This window comes from Periophthalmus magnuspinnatus, chromosome 23, assembly GCF_009829125.3.
Source record: "Periophthalmus magnuspinnatus isolate fPerMag1 chromosome 23, fPerMag1.2.pri, whole genome shotgun sequence".
NCBI lineage: Eukaryota > Metazoa > Chordata > Actinopteri > Gobiiformes > Gobiidae > Periophthalmus > Periophthalmus magnuspinnatus.
In genome coordinates this window covers 9,239,937-9,260,889 of record NC_047148.1, presented here as the reverse complement: position 1 = coordinate 9,260,889, position 20,953 = coordinate 9,239,937, and the positions used below count along the sequence as shown (strand labels likewise).

At 40.3% G+C, this 20,953-nt stretch overlaps 1 protein-coding gene across 6 annotated transcripts in view; it reads right to left on the bottom strand.

Annotated features, from left to right (window-relative positions):
• Positions 1-18,995, bottom strand: part of sox5 (SRY-box transcription factor 5) — a 117,567-nt gene extending 98,572 nt beyond the window's left edge. For all 6 annotated transcript variants that reach the window (XM_033988960.2, XM_033988961.2, XM_033988964.2 and 3 more), the window contains exons 1-2: positions 18,654-18,995; positions 1,715-1,910 (exon numbers count right to left, since the gene is read on the bottom strand). In XM_033988960.2, the coding sequence (XP_033844851.1) occupies positions 1,715-1,910; positions 18,654-18,730 (273 nt within the window). In that variant the 5' untranslated portion in view covers positions 18,731-18,995. The remainder of the gene's footprint in view (positions 1-1,714; positions 1,911-18,653) is intronic.
• Between the last annotated feature and the right edge of the window lie 1,958 nt (positions 18,996-20,953).

Below are 20,953 nucleotides of genomic sequence, written 5' to 3'. Positions count from 1 at the left end.
AGCTTTCCACTATAAATTCTACTGTGGGTAACTTAAGTAGCAGTCTCTCTCTTTGGGAGCAAGCTAATCCAATAAATATGATTTTTCAATGTACAGTTATACTTCAGTTTATGAAAATGGGATCTGTGGTCTACTTTGTTGTCAAACTTTTATGGGTTTTGCATGCTAAATATTGGCAGATTCAGTAATTGCTCCTTGTAATGTCAAGATTAGTCTGTTAATCAACAACTATGATTAGTCAGTATAAATCGTTATAATTGTATGACATAATATATGATAGTCGTGAAAATTTCAGATGCAAAAATCAGTTCTTCAGAATAATCAATACTCATAGACTCATGGCTATTTATGCCACATTAATGTTATCATTCAGAAAGTAAATTATGGATTTACATTATTGCATTATTGGATCATGCTGTTATTTATCACGAATTATCCCTAAATGGCAATGTTTATCCTCACAATAATCATAAGACTAAATATGTATACTCTTACATGCAAAGTTGACTGGGTTGCATTATTCCCCTAGATTTTAGGTTATTATTTAGTTTAGCTTTCAACATGGCAGTAAACGTATGCAACCTTTGTCATTCTCACATACTAAGGGGTCAGTGGGTTGTAGAAGCCAAGAAGGTTTAAAAAGCATGACCTCACACCATCACTATACAATGCACTGCACCAATAAACTTAACAAAGAAGATGAATGAGACATGACAAACACGTGGAACAATGGCACACATTCAGTATTCTGTTCTTCTTTTGGGGCAAAGTTGTTTGTCACGAGAACAAGACGAGCTTTGTCCAAGAAAAGGTTAACTATTCAATCACCATTGTAACACCCGAGTGTCAGTTTTGTCAAGCATCTAACGGACTACTCTGTGTCTGGCTGCACCAGTGTCCAAAGGAAAGGATGCTAAAAGTAGTATGTGACTGGTAAATTTGGACTACAGAAAAAAAATACACATTGAATTTCAAGTTGCTCTATGTAACTTGTCCGGTGACAGAAAGTGTGCCATCACGTTGTCACCATAGATATGTTACAGCTTTGCCTTGAATATTAAACAGTGTAGCATTGAACTTAGCTCCATGAAGCAGTTGATGCTGTGGAACAAAGGAATAACATCTCCATGGAGACAAGCTGGTTACCTTCCACCAGAAAAGTTAATGCACCTTCTAACACTGTACTTCTCAGAGAAAATAAGACGGGGTGTCTTTCAGAATCCCTTGCTGGCCCGTTCGGTATAGCTTGTGGCCATGGTTCAACTCTTGGCTTGGGCCATTTGCTGCACTACATACCCTCTTTCTCATGTTTCCTGTCATCAACTACTGTCTCCATCCATTAAAGCTGCCCCAAGCAACTTCTGAACAGAGTGAAGAACCTGATCTGCAACCACACAGCTGAAAACTCACTTGAGTATTCTGCTTTGTCAAATGGGTACAGAATGTGGCTAATATTATCAAAAGGCTGACTCATCTATTTGAGGTGGCAGTGGCTTTGACTTGACGTTTTGCAATTCTGCTTACACCAAACTGTTCTTGTGTCCTCGGGCCCAACACTCCAATGTCTCTTGCGTTGATGTATGGATGTGTGCGCTTGACGGTGGTTGGAGTCGTTGGCACAGTAAGGCTGCCACATTTCTACCACTAAAGCGAGCTGAGGTGACAGAGCTACGTCTATACATTATCTACAAATAGCGTGGCCAAGTGCACTTACTGTGTTGGGAGGGCTGTCCAAGCTGCGGTTCAAGGGCGATCTGGGGGACACTTTGCTGCAGTACGAGGCCAGGGGCAGGTGGATGACCCCGCCCAGTCCCTCACTCTCCTCGTCATCCATGCGCTGTCTGCTGGTTGCCATGGTTACTTCTCCATCTGTCCCCCCATATGGAGAGGCTGGTCGCTTGGAAGACATCCTGGAAAAGATAGAGGGGAACATGAGAGGGCCAAGTGAGTATTATTCAAATGATGATATAACAAGACCACAACTGGAGTAAGTGTGGGGATTTTCAGGGACACAATAGTTTTGGTATTTTTGGGAAAGCTTTGAAACCTCTATTGATCATAGTTTGATAATAATATCCTGTAAACAATGTTACGTTAGAATAGGGTTGTGCAATTAATCTAGTTTGAATCAATATCAAGATTCAGTCATGTCTAACCATCGATGATTTGATTGTATCTTTTTAATACAGGGGTCTACAGCCAGTAGTCAGTAAAAGCATGTAGTTTGGAGAATAGTTCAGACTTTTGGGAAATAAGTTGGGCTATTTTTTGCGTTAAATGCCAATGATTTAAATGTGTCTGATGTGTTTCAATGAAATCAATACCTAAAGTCATTTTAGTTTAGTTTTGAAAAAGAAAAAGTTGAGGTTGATCAATGAGAGGAAAGAAAGACGTGATACATTGGATACTATAATAGCTGTTGTGTATGTAATAACACATGCAAATTGATATACAAATATTGAAAACATAAGGAAACTTTATTTGACCGTGTGGTTATTTGAATACATTCCTTTATGTCCCCTGCTACACTGAATGAACTTTTTCAGATACATTAAAACTTCTGTCCCACTCTAAAAGACTTTATAGGGACAAGTTAGCTGTTTCGGACACCTCATCTCTATCACCACATGTCCTCTCACTTAGTTGTTTATTGGAGTCCTAGCAGTAGTCTTTGGGTAAACTCGGGCTCTACAAAGGAGTTTGTCTTGGTAGCACATTGAGCTCTGACAGATGAGCGTTCAGAGTGAGTGCGGAGGCTCTCTGGCAGGCCTTCAAATCCACTCTCAGGTCTTACAGTATGTTTACCACCGGGGCTATTCAACACTCATGTTTCCAAAGACGGGCCATTACTGCAAATGGAGCCCGCTTGCACTGGCATTGTAGAGGAAATGACCATGTCTTGACAATGGGCTTTTTAGAGGCAAAGCAGAAGGAGTGAAAAAGGGACTGAGCAGTGTGTGCAGTGACAATAATGTGTTTATGAAAACCTGCGGACAATAGGGGAAGCGGAGAAAATAGCTAGCAACACGAGGGCCCTGCTGTTTGCATTTGTTACTGTGGCTTTGTTCGCATGGAAAAAAGAGAAGGATATAAAGCCATGTCTATTAGGTGAACTCTGTGTCTCACAAGGTAAATTTGCCTCCATGTACTTCAGCTGAATAGGGATGCAGTGACTACGAGGCAATAATAGAATTTAATGTGCTTCTCGGCGTCGCCTGAGTGCTTTCAGATGCACTTGTCAGCCTTGAAGCCAGTGCGACTATGACCCTTAGTAATAGGCAGTGAACGCGGTGTGGATGAAGGGATGAGGAGAGTGACGAGAGGAGAGAGGGGATACAGAGACATGCAACAGGCGACTGGATCACAATTGTCTTCAATCAGATTCAACAGGCAGAAGGTGAAGAGAGGGAATAATCAGTTGAACTAGGATGATGTTTGGGGCACGTCTAGGGCTATTTAAGAGGTCAAACAGGTGTAAGAAGTGTTCCGATACAACACTGTTTGACTGAATCACTGGGTTACTAGTGTCAGGTCTTGTAATAATAGGTAAACTATGAATGGTTTGCCTTGTTCTCTTAATGAACAATATCCAATGAATGCTAATTGCAGCAGAGGGGAATAAGGCCATACAAATTCATTAGCACAGAGTGAAATTAAGTGTTTTGAGTGGTCAATTAAGCATAATAATTACATAATTGCATTTGAACAGGGACCATGACAAAGAATTCCTACCCGAACCTTTGTGTTTTTAAGTTTAGGGTGTTTCTTATTCATATTTTTGCACTAAAATGAGCAACATGAATTCGATATCACATATTCGGAAACCACTAACTCGTGTTGTAATGATAAATTCACAAAGTCCCCAAATTTTGATTGCAATAAGTGAATGGGTTTTCAGTAAAAGTATACCGTTACCATGTAGTTAGTTATACGACTTCTGATATAGTGGCCATAACCTACTAAAACTATTCAGAAAAGATCTAACTTTGTCCTATTTATCATATTGTCTTTCTTTTTTCAGCAGCCTTATCTAATATATCGTATCTAGTTTTGATACTACCTTTAGTTTTGATTAGTATCTGGTTATTGATACTTTGACAGCCATATACCATCAACCTTCTTTCTTTATGTCTCAAAACAGTGGTCCCCGGGTATAAATTGATCGCATCCCGTTAATTCCATTCTACGCTTATGGCTTAATCACAACAACGCAATTACATTTTCATTATTGTCACTTTAACAGCTTTTAAATCGCAAACGCCTCTCACTCTTTCAAACTACCCCTTGAAGGTGTCATAGCAAGTGCACTTAGTCGTCCCGCCCTACTCCCTAGGCCCTGTCTTCAGCATTATCATGTCTTTGGTCTAATCCACTGCTCCACTGTACCTCGCCTGTCACTGATTTGCGCCGTCTTGCCGTTCTCTCCTTGCTTGTCTGCGCTAACCTGATTACACTCTTGACTCTATTGGATTTCCTCTGGACTGTACATCTGGCATTGTTCCTGGGAGCAGCCCGGCCACTAATTCATTGCTTATTTACCTTATGACAGTGGAAAGGCAAACAATGTCGAGAGCTACACTCAATGGAGGCAATAGAGAGGAAGAGAAAGTATAAGTTGAATTCGGTGTGATCCAAATAGCTTGTGAGGGTTAGTGCCAGAACTTAAGTGTATCACGGTTATATCATTGTTGCTATGATACTGAAAGTTCAAACTCGATTTTGATACAAAGAGTAATTCTCGATACTTGACAATAATTTTGTGTTTTTTTTGTTTTGTTTTTAATCTTTTTTTTTTTAAGTGATATTTACTTTAGTTGCTATCTGGGATTTTTTTTATTAATTAATTTTTGTTTTATTTGTTTTGTTTTTATTTATTTTTTTTAGCAATCCTACTGCTGAAGCTTGTTGCCACTCTCCATATTGATTGAGTAGGCATGTTTTTGTCACGTAAACAATCACCAAATTCTACAAAATTGATAGAAATAACGGGGCTCAGTTGTTATCCAAGTTCCAGTGGGCCACAGTTCAAAGGTCAATCTAGCTAGATGTAATTGTAATTGTCCATCTGGTCCATAATATTACCAACAACATCCAAATCTATGAGACAATACATAAATATACATCGAGCCAACAATCTAAACGTTTCAATCACAATGTTAGCGCTATTTTACCTTAAGTGTGAAACATTTAAGTTCCAATGAGCTGGGACAATTCAAAAGAAAGCATTGCAACCCTCCACTTGAAGCCATAATACCGTTGCCAAGTGTGCAGAACGTTTCTTATCAGGGCGTGTTTCGACTCTCTCACAGTTTACACCTTGAAAAATGATGAGGTAAAGTGACAGAGTTTTCCAAGTGCAAACAAATCACATAATCACCTTTATCTGTATTGTTCTGTACTCTGGGGCTGGCTCAGCACAAAGAGACCATAAATGACAGATGATGCGTGTTGACGTGCAGACAATGATCTCGTATGGTACAATGTTTACAGGTGAGTCTCGAGGTGCAGTAGGCGTATTGTATGCAGATATACGCCTATGCTACGGTACTGCAGCTGTCTTATGGGTCTAAAATCAGGGCCTAAATTGAAGAAAGTATATTTTCAGAGACTATGCAAGATGTTTTTGTCAATTTGTTGTTTAGAATTTCCAGCAACTTGCATCATTTAGCCATCGTAGAATGAAGAATACAGGTCAGGTTCACTCTAAATGCCATATCGCACATTGCAGTCGTTTCCAGCCCTAATAGAGGCAAAAAGTTACTCAAGTAAAAGAATCACATGAAAAAATCTACTCAAGTAAATGTTTTTAAGTATCTGTTTAAAATTGTACTTTAAGAGTAAAAAGAAAACGGAATCCATTTCTTAAATTTTCTCAGGAATTCTGTGAGTTTATTTTTGTTCGCTCAAAACCGAAGCTTGAACTTGAAAACTTTAGTCGGGATGTTGCCACAAAAATGGTAAAAAAAAAAATAACCCCTCAATATAAAAAGTACTTTTTACTTTTCAGTCCAGTTCAAAAATGTAGTGGAGTAGAAAGTACGGATACCTGCTCTCAAATGTAGTGAAGTAAAATTAAGTAATAATAAGGATCCGCTGTAAAATTTACTTAAGTATAGTACAGATAACTAAAAATTCAGTACAGTTCTTTACTACTTGTACTCCGTTACCTTCCACCACTGGTCCAGACACATAGGAAATGACTGTACGCTGCATATTTTCAAACAGTTATCCATTTGTGCATAGAGAGCAACCTTTCACTGCACTAAAGACCACTTGTATGCAACTATAACTGCTTCTTTGAGCTCTCCAGACTGCATATACAAAGACATTTACTATAGGTACGCACTTAAACGTACCCGATTAAACCTGCATAAGCTTACCGATCATGCCAAGAATATCACTGTACCTAAAGTACTGAAAATTAAACCGAAGTCAGTAAACAAAAAGTACGATATCAAAGTCCAGTTTACTTTTTCAAACTTTGGCAAACAACTGTACTGCTTTGCTTGATTGTTTAAAGTACAAAACTGACATATTCTCAAGCACTTTCCATTGGCGCCATAACAAAAGAGCCTGTCCCAGCTTTAAGTCTCATATTGATTTGCGATAACATTTACGAGACAGTACAAAACTGAGGTGTGTTATTTGACACACTGTGGAGCGAGCGGCAAACCCAGCTGTACAAACTTTAGGGTTGGAGCCACGCGGCACTCACACGCACACACACACACACACACATGCACTGAACAGGGGCTGAACACTGCAGGTCTGTCTTCAACACTGTTTACTTTACCTCTTTCATTCTCCTACACTGAAGCCTTTTGTTTCGGCTACGTGCACGCTCCCCGGTCTCGTGCACGCTCCCTAGCCTCGTGCACACCTCTCTGCCCAGTCGTAGTCGCTCACACATGGGAAGTTGGTCAGCAGCAGTACACTACACACTAACATGTTTAAAACAAGGCGGATTCATTTATTGACTTAAATCACTCTATCCATCACATAACCACACTGACTGACTTTAAGAGAGGGGAAGGTCACGTACCGACGTTAAGCCATTAATGTAAAAATATCCAAAACGGTGTGTAGACTCTTTGTGCTACGGAGAATAACAGAACGGCTGCAATTTGTAGAGTCAGCTAAAATAAAGGAATATTTTACTACTGAAGTGAAACTATTAGACAAGGCACTACTGATTTCCAAGTACATATTTCTTATATTCTTTGAACAAATTCTCAAACCACTGTTGAGTCAAATGTGTCATGTTGAATTCACTTTATCAAAGCCCATAATTTAATGTCACCTTAGTCCAGGTAGGAATATATATATATATTTCTCAAACTTTATAATTCATGTTTCCATTCCTCGCTCTCTTTACCTGTACACCACTATCGTCTCTCGTCCTCCTCTCGGCTTGTTCAGTATTCATCCCCAAATGGGACGTCCCATTCATAGCTCCTCTCTGCTGTAAATCCTCTGCCTCTCCTCCCGTCTGACTCTGTAGTGTAATTACGCTAGTTGTGCTCAGCAGGTATGCAGGGTACTTTGGCTACTTGTCATAAAGACCAAAGTGAAAAGGATTAGGATTAAAAAAGAAAGGTGTAAGGCTTTAATTACTTGACACTTTGGGATCACAGGTCAAGGTCATGATTTGCATGTTTTCTCCCCAAAACTTATGATTGTCATTGCCCAATCTTGTCAGTCCTCAGAAGCTAAGCAAGGCCAGGTCTGGTTAGTACTTGGATGGGAGACCATATGGGAATACCAGATGCCACAGTGGTGTGACAATCGCTCTGCTCTTGTTGTGTCCTTAGGCAAGGCACTTCACCCACCTTGTCTACTATCAGCGGGATATCTAATTTTAGGGGGTTTTTTTTCCGATGAATCAACCAGAACCAGAATGCTCAAATATAGCAACTCCAGAGAGCATAAAACATGCATATAAAGTCCCAAAAAGATCTTAACATAGATTAAAATATAGTCTTCCACTAAATGTATTTTATACAAATCGAAACCATTCCCTCGCATTCAATCTTAATCCACATTGTCCCAAATTGCATGTAACAGCACCCCTATCCTCGGTCATTTTGTTCATGTCCAAATATCCCAAAGTAAAGTGGGCTTAAAAGTCTAATGGTCTGTTTGTCTTCACACACACACAAACACACACACAGGGAGCACACGGTGAGAGCTAAACCCAGATTAGAGCATCACTTCCCCTTAGCTTTTTGATGATTAGCGGCTCCTCCGTTAAATCCCTCTCATATCACATATGTCCCGCACTAAGTCTTTAATCGGACAGTGCCGGACGTCCATTAACCGGACTGTAATCGCTAACGCCGCTGTTTAACCCTGTCTTCACCGCGGCTCATGTAATCAACCATTTGGAGTTGGCACGTCAGCAGTGGTCAGCTTACATTTTAAATACAAACTGTGAGCTTACACACGCGAGCCAAGATCAAGGAAAATTGGACTAAAAATTTCGGTTGGAAAGACTAAATGACATATAGCACTTAGAGCAGCTTTATGCCATTAGCAAATTCATTATGCCCTGACCCTGGACAGGACAGACCTCCTCGGTATTAAGTTTATCAAATCAAAGATGGTTTCAAAAATAATTTAACACAACATATATGGTACAATTTCAACCAGCCAAATAACATATATTTTACTTTGGGCATCAACTTTTAACTCATCACTCGATCAATTGTGAATAACCATCAAGGGTTTTACTTGAGTTTACTACTGAATCCTTAAAACATTTAAATCAAGTAAAGCAATAATCCATCCATCCATTTTCTCAACATTTAAATACATGCAAATTAAAAGAAAATGATACCAGACCAACACACTTGAGTGTTTAAGACAAAAGGCTGTGTAATAAACGGCACACACTCACACACAGAGTTAGCGCTGGTCTGTGTGTCTGGCTGCTAACATAATCATGGTGCTAACTGCTCTTGTTAACTCCTCTCCTCAGAACAAGCTTTCAGGGAGCGTGGGAGCCTTCTCCGGAGAATTCCACTGCTGTGCACGTACTGTACATATGTGTGTGTGTGCATCTAAACTACATGCCATTACTTCAAGTACTCCACAAATATGATGGCGTTTAGAGTAAAAATAAGCCACAAGCAGGCTCATTTCTAAGTGCTATGGAGGTGACACTCTGTCCTAGCTGCAAGTTAATCGCAATCTAATTAAAATCACAATTTGAATAGACGCAATTAGCTGATTGTAAAGGGTGTAATTTTTTTTAAGTATGATAATGTCTTCCATAAACACCTTATCCGGGATAAAACGACTAACCCTGTAGTTTAGATCGGTACCAATACGTTCTGAAAAGTGATTCTTAGTGGTATTAGTTTGGCAGTTCATATTTCAGTCACAAATCTAATCACAATCGCAATGCTTGTCCAGAAAAACAGCAATTAGATATTTCCCCCAAACCGTACAGCCCTACTTTGTGTTTTTTACAACACTTTGTTCAGAAGTGGCCATCAGTCAGGTGCATGGATCTTTGAAAAACGCTGTTCCAGGATAATAAAAAGGCCATATCAAAATAGTTCAGTGGTATGTGTGGCATTGCCAGATAAGGAGCCCCGGGCGTTTTGCGTTGGGAGCGAAACATTTACATCCTTATGACACCTCAGGCGCGAATTTAAACAAATGCTTTCCTCGCTATCACCCGCTTTATGGCAGTGCTTTTCGCTTCCTGATGTCTGTCGCACCAAAGCTTTCAAAACCTATCTCCAGAGCGCACATTTATTTTAAGGTGCGTTGGGGCCTTACTTCAGAGCACTGTATCCTTGCGCCAATCACCTGTAAATGAAGAAAGGTGGAGGGATACACAAATGAGTTTAGGATTTCGAGCACTGCTTGGAAATGAGATTGGTTTCTACTTTTTTTTTTTTTTTTTGAGCAAATGTCAACTTTAGAGAACTATTTCTTTTGACAATAATCTAAGAAGTACATGAATGACAGAATCTTAAGTTTATCTCATTGTCATTTAAATAGCAGAGGCTGGAATGGCTACTTTAAAGATGCTCTATGTAACTTTTTTTGTTTGGAGGTAAACCGCCTGCTAGTTTCCATTGAGCCAACCAGGTGATACGGGCATAGTTAGGTCAGACCTGTGGATACATCTATGTTTGTAGGTATTTTTTTAGCAAGAGAAGATAGATATGTTCAGACATGTCAGATACAGCAATAATATTTCCATGGAGACAGGCAAACGGAAGACCTTCCACATGAAAAGCTCCACAGTTCACCTTTTTTTATTTCATTTTCTAATTATTTTTAAAGGGGCCAGACAAATAATTTCAGAACTGGGCATAACCGCATGCCTAGAAGTTTAGAGTGATTTTGGCATAACGTTGCATAGTGCAATAAAGCCATAAATAATACACTGAAATGAATAGCCGCTTTATTTCAATCACTAATTTGACTTTATGACGTCCGTCCCACAAACCTATTTTAACATGGCTCGCTATAACGGTGTTGTCTTACGGACTGTTCCCTCTTTACACAATCAGCTGTTTGTAAGAATGTCTCTCTGTCTCTGCTCCTCCCTCCCCTGCTCCTCCAGCTCTGAGCGCAGCACAATCTTAAGGAGACTGCCTAATATCTATTTATAGGCCTGGTTCTGAACAGTGGGAAGAGTGGTGGGGGGACCGTGGTGCGGGGGCAGACTGGGGCAGCGTCTCGGTTGGATGGAGGTGGATTAACGTGGACTAAGGAGACAGTTATTGCTATTCCATGTGTTACTTAAAGAGTATTGGCTGTAGTATAAGTGGTAGTTCAGGTTGCATGGAGTACTTGTGGAGAGTCTATTACTTGTATGAGGCGGCAGAGAGCTTAGCGGTAGAAAAGGGAGTACTAAATGTATTTACTACCTGAAGGCTAATCATACAATTTGAAGTCAATAACATATTTCAAGAAGCAATGGTTATGTATGTTTTTAGGCATCACTGGAAAATGCAACTGTGTATAGTCATTCAAAAGTAATGAGAGTAAGTAAACTATTCACAGCCTTAATAAAGCAAGAAGAAAGACTTAATTCATAATGAACATATTTCATTTTAGAGTTTATTAAGAATGACGAAGGCTTAGTAGCTACTTAATTAAGGGGTTAAGAGTTAGGGTAATTAGTCAAGCCTGAATCAGTCTTAATGCTGTACTAAATTAGGATGTATTCAGTGTAAAGGGATCGCAAATAGTAGTAATTGAAAGCACTTAGAGAGTGTAGTCATCCGCCAAGGCACTGACACTTTTTCGTATATTAAAATATTGACTCTACACTACACAAAGTTAAAAACAATATTGATTTCAAAGATAAAAACTTTTTTCAGCTTTTTCCCCTATGACTTTCCCTATAAGTCCTTCCTAAGAAAATGTGAACACTCTAGTCTCTGTAGCCTCCTCGGACACACCCTTCCATACACACACACACACACACACACACACACACACAAAGCATCCTCTGTTTGGTGCCCTAAATTGACTGCCGACAGCCTGCGCCGCGCTTCCTGTTCGGACCCACCACAAAAGGCAGTGACACACAACCTAAAGTCACCGCTCTTAATCATCCACACACAGGCCAGGAACAGTCATTCGAGTGTGGAGTCGCGGAGAGGGAGAGAGGGAGAGAGAGAGAGAGGGAGGCAAAACACATGCTGCCTCTGGGACTACCTCTGTCTTTATCCACTCATCGCTTTAGTCACCATAGAGACATCACTGCGCACACTTTTTTGTTATTCAGACATTTTTCATATTTGACCATGTATAGATTTTAGTAGAAATCAGGATAAAGCAGACGTAAAGATACACTTACTTTGTGTCTTTAAAACTGTGTGTCTATAAAAACTAAAGGCTTCTTATTAATGCAAACTGGCTGCTAAAAACGGCTTACATATTTTTTCTCAAAACCATTTATCTCGAAATCTAAACAAACTTGCCCATAATCCAAATCCACACTCCATTAGTGTTGCTGTCAATCACCTGATTTTAACATGATTTTAATGACTTTTCCAGACAAGAACTTGGTTTGTACAAATAAATCCAGTTAGTCAGGAGTCACAAGGAAAATGTTAATCAACACGAGACTGTTCAATATAGTATTTTGGTTATTTTATAAAAATGCAAGCAATCATAAAGAAAGTTGGATTCAAAACTGTAATTGAAATACATTTTAGTCCAATAAGAATCCATACCCTGCCTAGGACATGTAAGTCGTAGAATGTACTATTTATTAGTGATGCACGATAATGGAATTGTCAACAGATATGATAACCGATAATCTGAAGATGTGTGTCAATAATATCCGATAAAGTGAAACCAATAATACTGATTTTGGGGTTCTTTTGTTTGTTTTTTTCTTTTTATGTTTGTTTATAGGCCTAAATGTGACTAAATCAGACCATATAATACATTTAAAGCCTCAGAAAATATGACATTTAAGTAACAATATTGGGCTGTAGTCCGCTCATAAACTCAATATAATTTAATGATAGACTTCCTGTGTCCTGGTAATGTTTCACACAGGCCGACACTAATTCTTCTTGCCACAATGTAAATGCTGTTTGTTTGATTTTGTTATTTTTCTTATTATTAATAATATGCTTCAGATAAGCCATATTCTATCTCTGAGTTTCATGCTCTGTGTGGCACATAAGGGAAGGGGTGGTCCCGCAGAACCATGGCTGCTCCTTTAACACAACATTGTTCACACTGTGTATTGTGAATATAGATGGTGAATAGAAAGTTAGCACAGAGAAGCACGCAGTCCATCTGCATTGGGCTGTTTAGCAAACGCATCTGCGTAACCCACGTGTTCTCGTCTGCACACTGAGCACATGGCCACAGCAGCGGCTCAAACTGGCAAACTCCTCTCGCTGCACGAAGCATTCTCTCCTTTGATTGAGAACTAAAATACAACTAGATCCTTGCATAGTCCGAGCCTGTCAGCCTGATAACATCTATGTCAAGCTGCAGCACTAACGCACAGACTGTCACAGTCTCGGCTGCTTCATGTTTTCACTCAGCGTCACAGTGAAAACTTTTAGATGACTTGTTAGATCTATAATCAGCAGCCTGTACCCTCTCTCCCGTGTTGTGAGGCTGGTACAAAGCGGTTTAGTTGAAATATCTTTCTTCCAAACGTGAAAGAAGCTTGTATATGTAAACATGCATCCTCCGCTCTCTGCCTCTGACCCAGGGCTGCTCTGTGTGTGCGCAGCTGGAGCAGGGGGTGGAGCCGGGACTCGGAGCGAGCGTTCTGAGGGAGAAAACCTCGGAGGAAAGGCGGCTGAATCTGTGTTTATTGGGCTTCTAATTATCGGATTAGATTATCAGCGAAAAATGTATTATCAGAATTATCGTGTGACGTCATAATTGCCATTATCGGCCGATAATTATCAGTGGCCGATATTATTGTGCATCCATATTATTTATCACAATGAGTTTTATTACCAAAGCCTTAAGCAGCAACTGAGAGCCCAGCGTTCACAATTTACAACTGTCTGTGTGGTAAACGTACAAGAATGAAGAAAAACAGAGAGAAATGCTAACTTGAGACTTGTGCTTTGCTCTGTGCTTCATCAGAACACAACCAAAGGGAGACAAGTCGTGGGAAAATCTCAAGTGCTCCTCGGGACAAAGCTACAAAGCAAGAAAGAAACGAGAGAGAAAGAGAAAGAGAGAGGGACAGGCAGAGAGTGGTGTTCAGGACGAGAGGAGACAGGGGAGCATCCGGTCGCCCAAGTCCGAACCCCTGGTGAGTTAGGGAGTCAAAAGTGTTTATTCTTCATTGAGTTCAGAGGTTTTTGTCCAATGCACAGCAAATCGCTAAAACAATGTATCGCCATGGCAATATCATCACATGCATTCAACATGATAAGAAATTGCATCCCGTTAATACAGATCTGCACTGGTAATTTTCCATTTCAAAGTCCTAATTTTAAAATGTTTTGAATTCAAACCCAGATAAGGTACTTTGTCCATGCAGTCTAGTCCCACGGTAAATGCAGTTTGACTAATAAATGGAAAACTTGAACTTGATTTTGAACTGTGTCAAATTAGTACATCAAAACATGGCTAATAATATCATATGCTCAGTGTTCACCGCGTCTATAAATTATCATTTATCATGTGACCCAAATTTCACCGTTTTACCAACAATTCACAGAACACTTCCAACATTTGTCTCAGTGTCAGCGACTTGGCTCCGATCGCACATAAATGATACGCGCACACTCACAGCTGGCTGCTTTCTCTTCCTCTCGCTTTGAAAACCGTTCCACCTCAGCCCAAATGGTCAACAACTACCCCCCATCTCTCCTCTTCCTCCCTCCTCTATACCTGCTAACACAGAGGTTTCATTGTAGCGGGGCGAAAAGGGACCTCCGAGCTGCTCTAACACTGTCTCTTATTGTGGACGGGACGGGTGGGGTGGGAGGGAGGGGGGCAGGTAGGAGAGGAGTGTGTGTGTGTGTTTTTAAAAGGGGGCGACACAGTGGGATTAGTGTAAGACAAGAAGACTGGCCTGATAGATGGAGGAGAGGACAGCGGGACATGTGACAGGAGCGCTGTCCAAAATCACCCTTTCACTGTCCCAAAACAAAAAGGTTCTGTTTCATGTTTGGTACTGCTAACGCGCTGTCTTAACGTTATCATAAAGGCTTGTAATTTGTTTTGAATGTCCGTTCATAATGTGTTTTTCCACTTAATCGAAGTTGGTCATAATTCAGAGAAATCTAAAGTCATTCCAACTAAGCCTTAAATGCATTTTACCTCAAACAGAGAGAGCCTTATACTAAGCCGCCACCAGTACTGCTCTTAACTTTTTCATACTTATCAACCCATTTATAATTAGCATTTCTACATAATCAATCTACAAACCACACCTAAAATATAGAAAAATACAAACTTTAAGGCCCACACACGCACACGTTACAATAAATAGCATGAACTGTTTTTCAGCGATGCGTGACAGCTACATCCAAACTGCACGGAAATATCTGACCAAAAACTACATTTTAATTGCACGGATCACTTTTTTCTTCTTTTTTTTTTCAAACACAAACAAAATAAAACGCTAAACTTTCATCACAAGAGTAAATTATTCCGTCTAGGCCTAATGAACCCACAGTGAAGTGAACTGCGCACAGAGGCACATGCCACTGCACTGTCGACGATGTAATACCTCGAGTTGACCCGTGACCCCTCAACTGTGACCCCCCCCCCATGTCATATGACCGGGCTCTTGTTAGCTCTATCACATCTTCTCCCCTTCACTCTCCCATCTTCTCCTATCCCCTTACGTACAGACAACAACATGTAACCCGTCTTTGCCTGATTGGCTTGTGGTTCGGGTCAGCTGATCCAGAGGTCTCTTTTTTACTCTTCTGGTATTTTTGAGTAGCTTTTTTTTCCCTTTTTCTGCCTTTGCCGGCCCCCCTCTTTCAGTCCATAGATGGAGACACGGCTATCAAGGCTCTCTAGGGACAGACAATATGGCCCAGACAATGGCCTCCAGTGAAAAGTGGTGGCGATGGGGGGGTTTGGGGATGGAGGGGGGGGGGGTATGTAGGGGCGAAGGGGAGGGGAGAAGGGCCACAGGGGAAGACAGGGCCAGAGCGCTGCATTAGTTTGCAAAGCACGGACACTCTACTCAATTACTCCAGTCACTGCTGTTTTCCTTTTAATCCGAGGAGCTACAATATGAGCGACACTTGTATGGCCCTGTACTTTGAATTTAATAAAACTTTTTTTTTTTTTTATCATCGTCTTCAGCGGATGCAAGCTGAATCGAGTAACTTTCTACCTTGAAATGTCAGGATTTTAAATAGTCAAAATACTGCTCTTGATTATTATTATTAATTATAAATCTTGGCTATCTTGGCAGGAGGTATGAAGCGTAAAAGAAGAAGATTTAAAAAAGATTGAAGATGAAGATAATGGACAAATCCATTCAGCTAAACATCATATAAACTTAGAAAAGCATGCAACAACTGTAGAATGCATTTGTTCTTGAGTGTGTATTTGCCTTGTAAGCTTCTTGGCGTTTATTAATTATGATACGGAAAGTCCAAGGTAAGATTCCAACATAAAGATTGCGAGAAATACACTATCACAAAAACATTACATGCTATCATTGTAATTTCCACCTTGTGCTAATATCAATATGTGATCACACAAGTGGCAAACGCAGTAATCCGCAGCATATCATGTATTTAAAGCAATCTACAGAGCTGACAAGGAGTAAAAGACTTGTCCTCCAAAGCAGCGGAGACTCTGCCATCCTCCTCCCGACACATAAATAATAATAAAAAGCCACTTTACGGTGATGAAATTAAGCAAGGATCTCCGGGGGTTGCTTTTTGCTCTTGCCGATGCCGTCCTTTTAGCTGGCGGCAGGGAGTGAAGCCCGTCAGAATGGATTTAGCAGCGCTTCAGTGTGTTGACACATACACTGTTGACTGTCTCACTCTCCCCCCTTCTCACCCATTCACTCTCACTACAAGCACCCCAATAAACCAGGGGGACAAATGCAGAAGTGTGAAAATCCTATACTCCTTCTAACACTGCTTTGACAGCGCTACCCCCACCTTATATTTTCTTAACTTCAAGTGACACTTTGCAGTACTTTTCAATCAATTCATCCCCTAAGACGTGACCACATTTTTTCCCTCAAAATCCTTCATTAGAGTTATCAAAACCCAATTTCATATTTCTATTCTTCTGCTGGCTTTGGCTGTTCATCCGTCATGTGTATATTTTTGGTTTTGTTTGTGTGAACAGATGAAGCTGTGTTAGCGCAAGGCAGTCTGCTACCACTATCTGCGGACATTTTTCATGCATTTCAGGGGCCAAAAAATACTTCAAAACATATAAGAAGGGGATTTTGTAAATATAGCAAATCAAATAACGACGGAAGCTTTTAATAACAGTGAGATTTTGTATCTTAAAATCAATTTGTTAGTCTTAAGCACGCTGAAATCTTGATGCTCATTTTGCTAAATTAGCAGCCAAAGACTATAAGTGTTTTCTAGCAGCAGAAACAGACAAATATTTTCTCATACGCAAATGCCAAACTGCAAACAAGACCAGAATCCAAGTTTGGGACAAATTTTGAAAAAAGGAGTTGCAACAGAAGGGAAAGAAAAGCGGCGATTTGAAGTACTGTGGTTATGATCGCAACTCAAAGACACACACACACACACACATAAACGCACAACTCCGGACCCTCTCCTGTCTGCACATATGAAGACACACAATTTTTATCACACACACACATACACAACGGCCAAAGTGATGGAGTGCATTACTGGAGAGCAGGAGTTTTAAGCACTATCCTCCTAAGTAATTGTAATCCCTGCATTTATATCCATACATTCTGCTTTTGGTTGTAATCCTTTAAATTTTTAATTCCTCCTTGCTGTTGTTATCTCTTTTTTCTCACTCAACCACTTTGTCGGATTTATGGAAAAAAATATTGTGCCCTTTTAAATCGAGGGTCTACGTTGAAATCCCCTTCTCAGGCCATGTGAACAAAACACTCTTAATGCAATCAACCAAATATGTGTTGGATATTAAAATGGTGGGTATTATGACTTAATCTCCCTGCTTGTATTAGAATTGTTATTATTATTATTGCAAAAAAAAAAAAAAAAAAAAAAGCAGCTACGGGAAAAGGGTTAGGGTTAGTGGGGTTTGCACCTCTGAGTGAAGAAGCAAACATCACAGGAGCGCTTCCCTCAGATTAACATTACCATAAGACGCACAATAATAACAACAAGCACATGCTGTCTACAATAGGATTAGAAGCATTGAGTTTTGGATTATGAGAAAAATAAATTGTGAGGATTGTAAAAATAGTAAGGGTGTAAACATTAAGGATTAGATGTGTTCTTTGTTGCTCTGTGGACTTGTTGCAGCTGAGGGGAAAGTTGTGAGAAGTTTAAGGTGATACCATGGAGTTAGGTAAACTCTATGGACTTGTGTGTTTGGAGGCTTTTAACTATGCTTAAAGTTATTTTAAATGCTTGGAAATATATACCTTAAATGGACTCTCTCAGCTCAGGTTCTGTTTGTTTTGCTTATATCAAAATCTAAGAGCCTTTTCCCTTGTATTGCTAATGCGTTTGAGATGAATGTTTCACAGTCTAAAGGAGATTTTTCCCATTTAACACCTTAATATTAATCTTGAAATGGAATTCACTTGAGATATCGTAAATAATGTCTAATCAAACTAAAGAACTAAATAATATAGGCCTATAACGTAAGCGCAAAACGGGACGAGACGCACAGAAGTCTCACTCCGACACACGCACTTTGTTTACTGGAGTTTGTGGACTGAATCAAACCAACGCACTGAAGTTTTAGCGCAAGGCAAACACGCGAGAGAACCCAAAAAAACTAACGAGACATTCAAATATCCCCGTGCGCACTGACTTTACGAATATCTCCCCAACTAGTCAATGATCAACTCTGTGTCCCATCTCCACCGAAACAAAGTTAGAGACTCCACGCAGCTGTTTACACTACACTTCCCCACGTCTCTGTCCCGCTCTGTCCAAGTCCTGTCCACTGTCATCCATGTGTGGGCTAAGTGCGCGCGTGTGTTTTCGCTTGAGAAAAAAAAAAGAAGCGGCACGTACCTGTTACACTCCTGAGGTAGCTCAGGCTCAGTGAGCATGCTGGAGTAAGGGTCCGTTTCTCTCGTCAACAACAACATAAAACAGTCCCACAATTCTTAGACGAACAAGGTTAGTGTCCCCCAAACAAGACGGGATAGAAGTGATCCTTGAACCTCTCACGCGCGCTGCCGCCGCTCCTCTCTCTCTCTCTCTCTTCTCTCTCTCTTCCTCCCTGTCTCTCTCTCTCGCCCTCCCTCTCTCCGCGCTGGCTCGGTCTGTCCCTCCGCTGAACGCCGGCCCTCCTCTACTCCCTCCCTCGCTCAAGTATCGCTGAGGCTCCGCTCTTAAAGGGCCAGCAGCGCAGCGGTCCTCGGCGCTGATAGTGATGTGTTTGGTGGCTATGTGCGACAGGGAGAGGAGAGAGCGCGAGGGGCGGACTGATTGACCACAGGGCTCGTTACTGCCCCCTTCCTCAGGTTCGAAATACACACAAACGTGTTATTGTGACACTGCAGAACACATCAGTGCGCACTTCAGGATGAGAGGGCCACAGCAAACTGCAAACATAATAAAGCTGAAAACTTTGGATTTTCATTTTTACTAATTCACATGGAACTGTAACTGTTGATGACATGAAATCTAGACATGTAATTATACTTGTATGGTATTTTATCAGATAGAAACTAAAGGCATTTCTACTGCAACAATTCTTTCTGGAAATATGTAACTTGTACAAAGAGCAAATACAATTTTGTTGAGTAATGTCAAAGATAAATTTTCCACTTTTGAGATATTTTTAATCAATTCTTAAAAGTTGCATTAAAAGTGTGCACTGTATATGTGATGAGAACAGAATCATGAGTTAGTGAAGGGTAAAGGACAAGGATGTATCTGGAAGGACATCCAATAAAAAACATTTGCTTTCCTACCAACAACCTAACAATTTATAACAAGTTGAAGAAAAATGTAAATGTCCTGTGTAGTAAAATATGTTGTACAGTAATACAAGGGTTAAATGATAATCCAGTGTCCTGTCTGCCACAAATGTAATTCTTGTGCATTGGGCTCATGGCAGAAGATAAATACATTAAATTACAAGATAAACTTATTGAATTTTAGGCTTGCACCAGATTCCCACACCGTGTTTCTTTTGGCCAGCTCTGACTATTTCCCACAGGCTTACCGTACTGTAAATACTTGGACAAATTCTTGAAATGCATGTGAGGAGTGAAAGGGAAATGGCCTTAAAAACGATTGGTTTTGAGTGATTTGTTACTTTTCTATAATCAAAAGTTTCAGAAAGAGGCCCTGAACCAGCTATACAAAACAGCTACAAATATGTGAGAAATGAGTTTATAAATCAGTTTGTGGATTGTCTGCTGACAGGTTCAACAGGGAGTGCGCACAGGGTAGGGCATCAGGTCTGTGTTTGGATCTGCTTCAGCGGCAGGTGCTATTGTAACTTGTGTCAGTCAGAATGAACATCCTGGTGCGATACAAATGCATTCTGACAAATAAATTACACGTTACATATATAAAATTGAGTAATATAGAGCAGTTGTGTTGTTTGTAATGCCTAAACTCACTTCTGCTCATTGTGATTGACAGGTGGATTAACCAATCAGAGAAGTGCATTGCCCGTTTGTGCAATACAAACAGTTGAAAAAAAAACATAGCAATTTACAAGACAAAAGTCTGGGACCAGATCAAAGAGCACAGCAGACAACCATACAATTTTGGGACGTCCCATCTCCTCCCAAATATCCTTGTTACATCCAGTTTAGTGCTTTGCTTGTTGATTCAGCAGAAATCCACATGATCCACATAATCCCATGTTTCTTTTGACACAAACTGACCATTCATTTCTTTGATTGGTTAACCAGCCTGTCCATCTCCATGTTTTTAGTTTTGTTTTTTTTTGGCCTGAGATTGAATTGTAAAAAAAAAAAGAGACGTTAACTCATAGAATCCAAAATCAGCTAAGCGTTAAAATCCATTATGTGAAAATCTGATAAGAGCTCAGTTGGGGTATCTGGCCTTTAGTCTTTCTGTCACTTTCTGTCCTATGCAGCTGTGGACCTGTGGGAACCGTCCTAATGCACCTTAAAGGACAGTGTGGCCCGTGGAATTGGTCAATTTGTGTTGTTCCAGTCTCTTGTACTTGTGTCTTTAGTTCAGCGTTCTTCTTCACACAACTCATAGCACGCTTTCTGACACCATTGGCTCCGCTATCTGAATAAGGTAATGCAACAGAGAAGCTAACACAAACCTTGAAATAAGATTACATTAAGGTATTCTGGTTTGGTAAATGTTCTCATAAA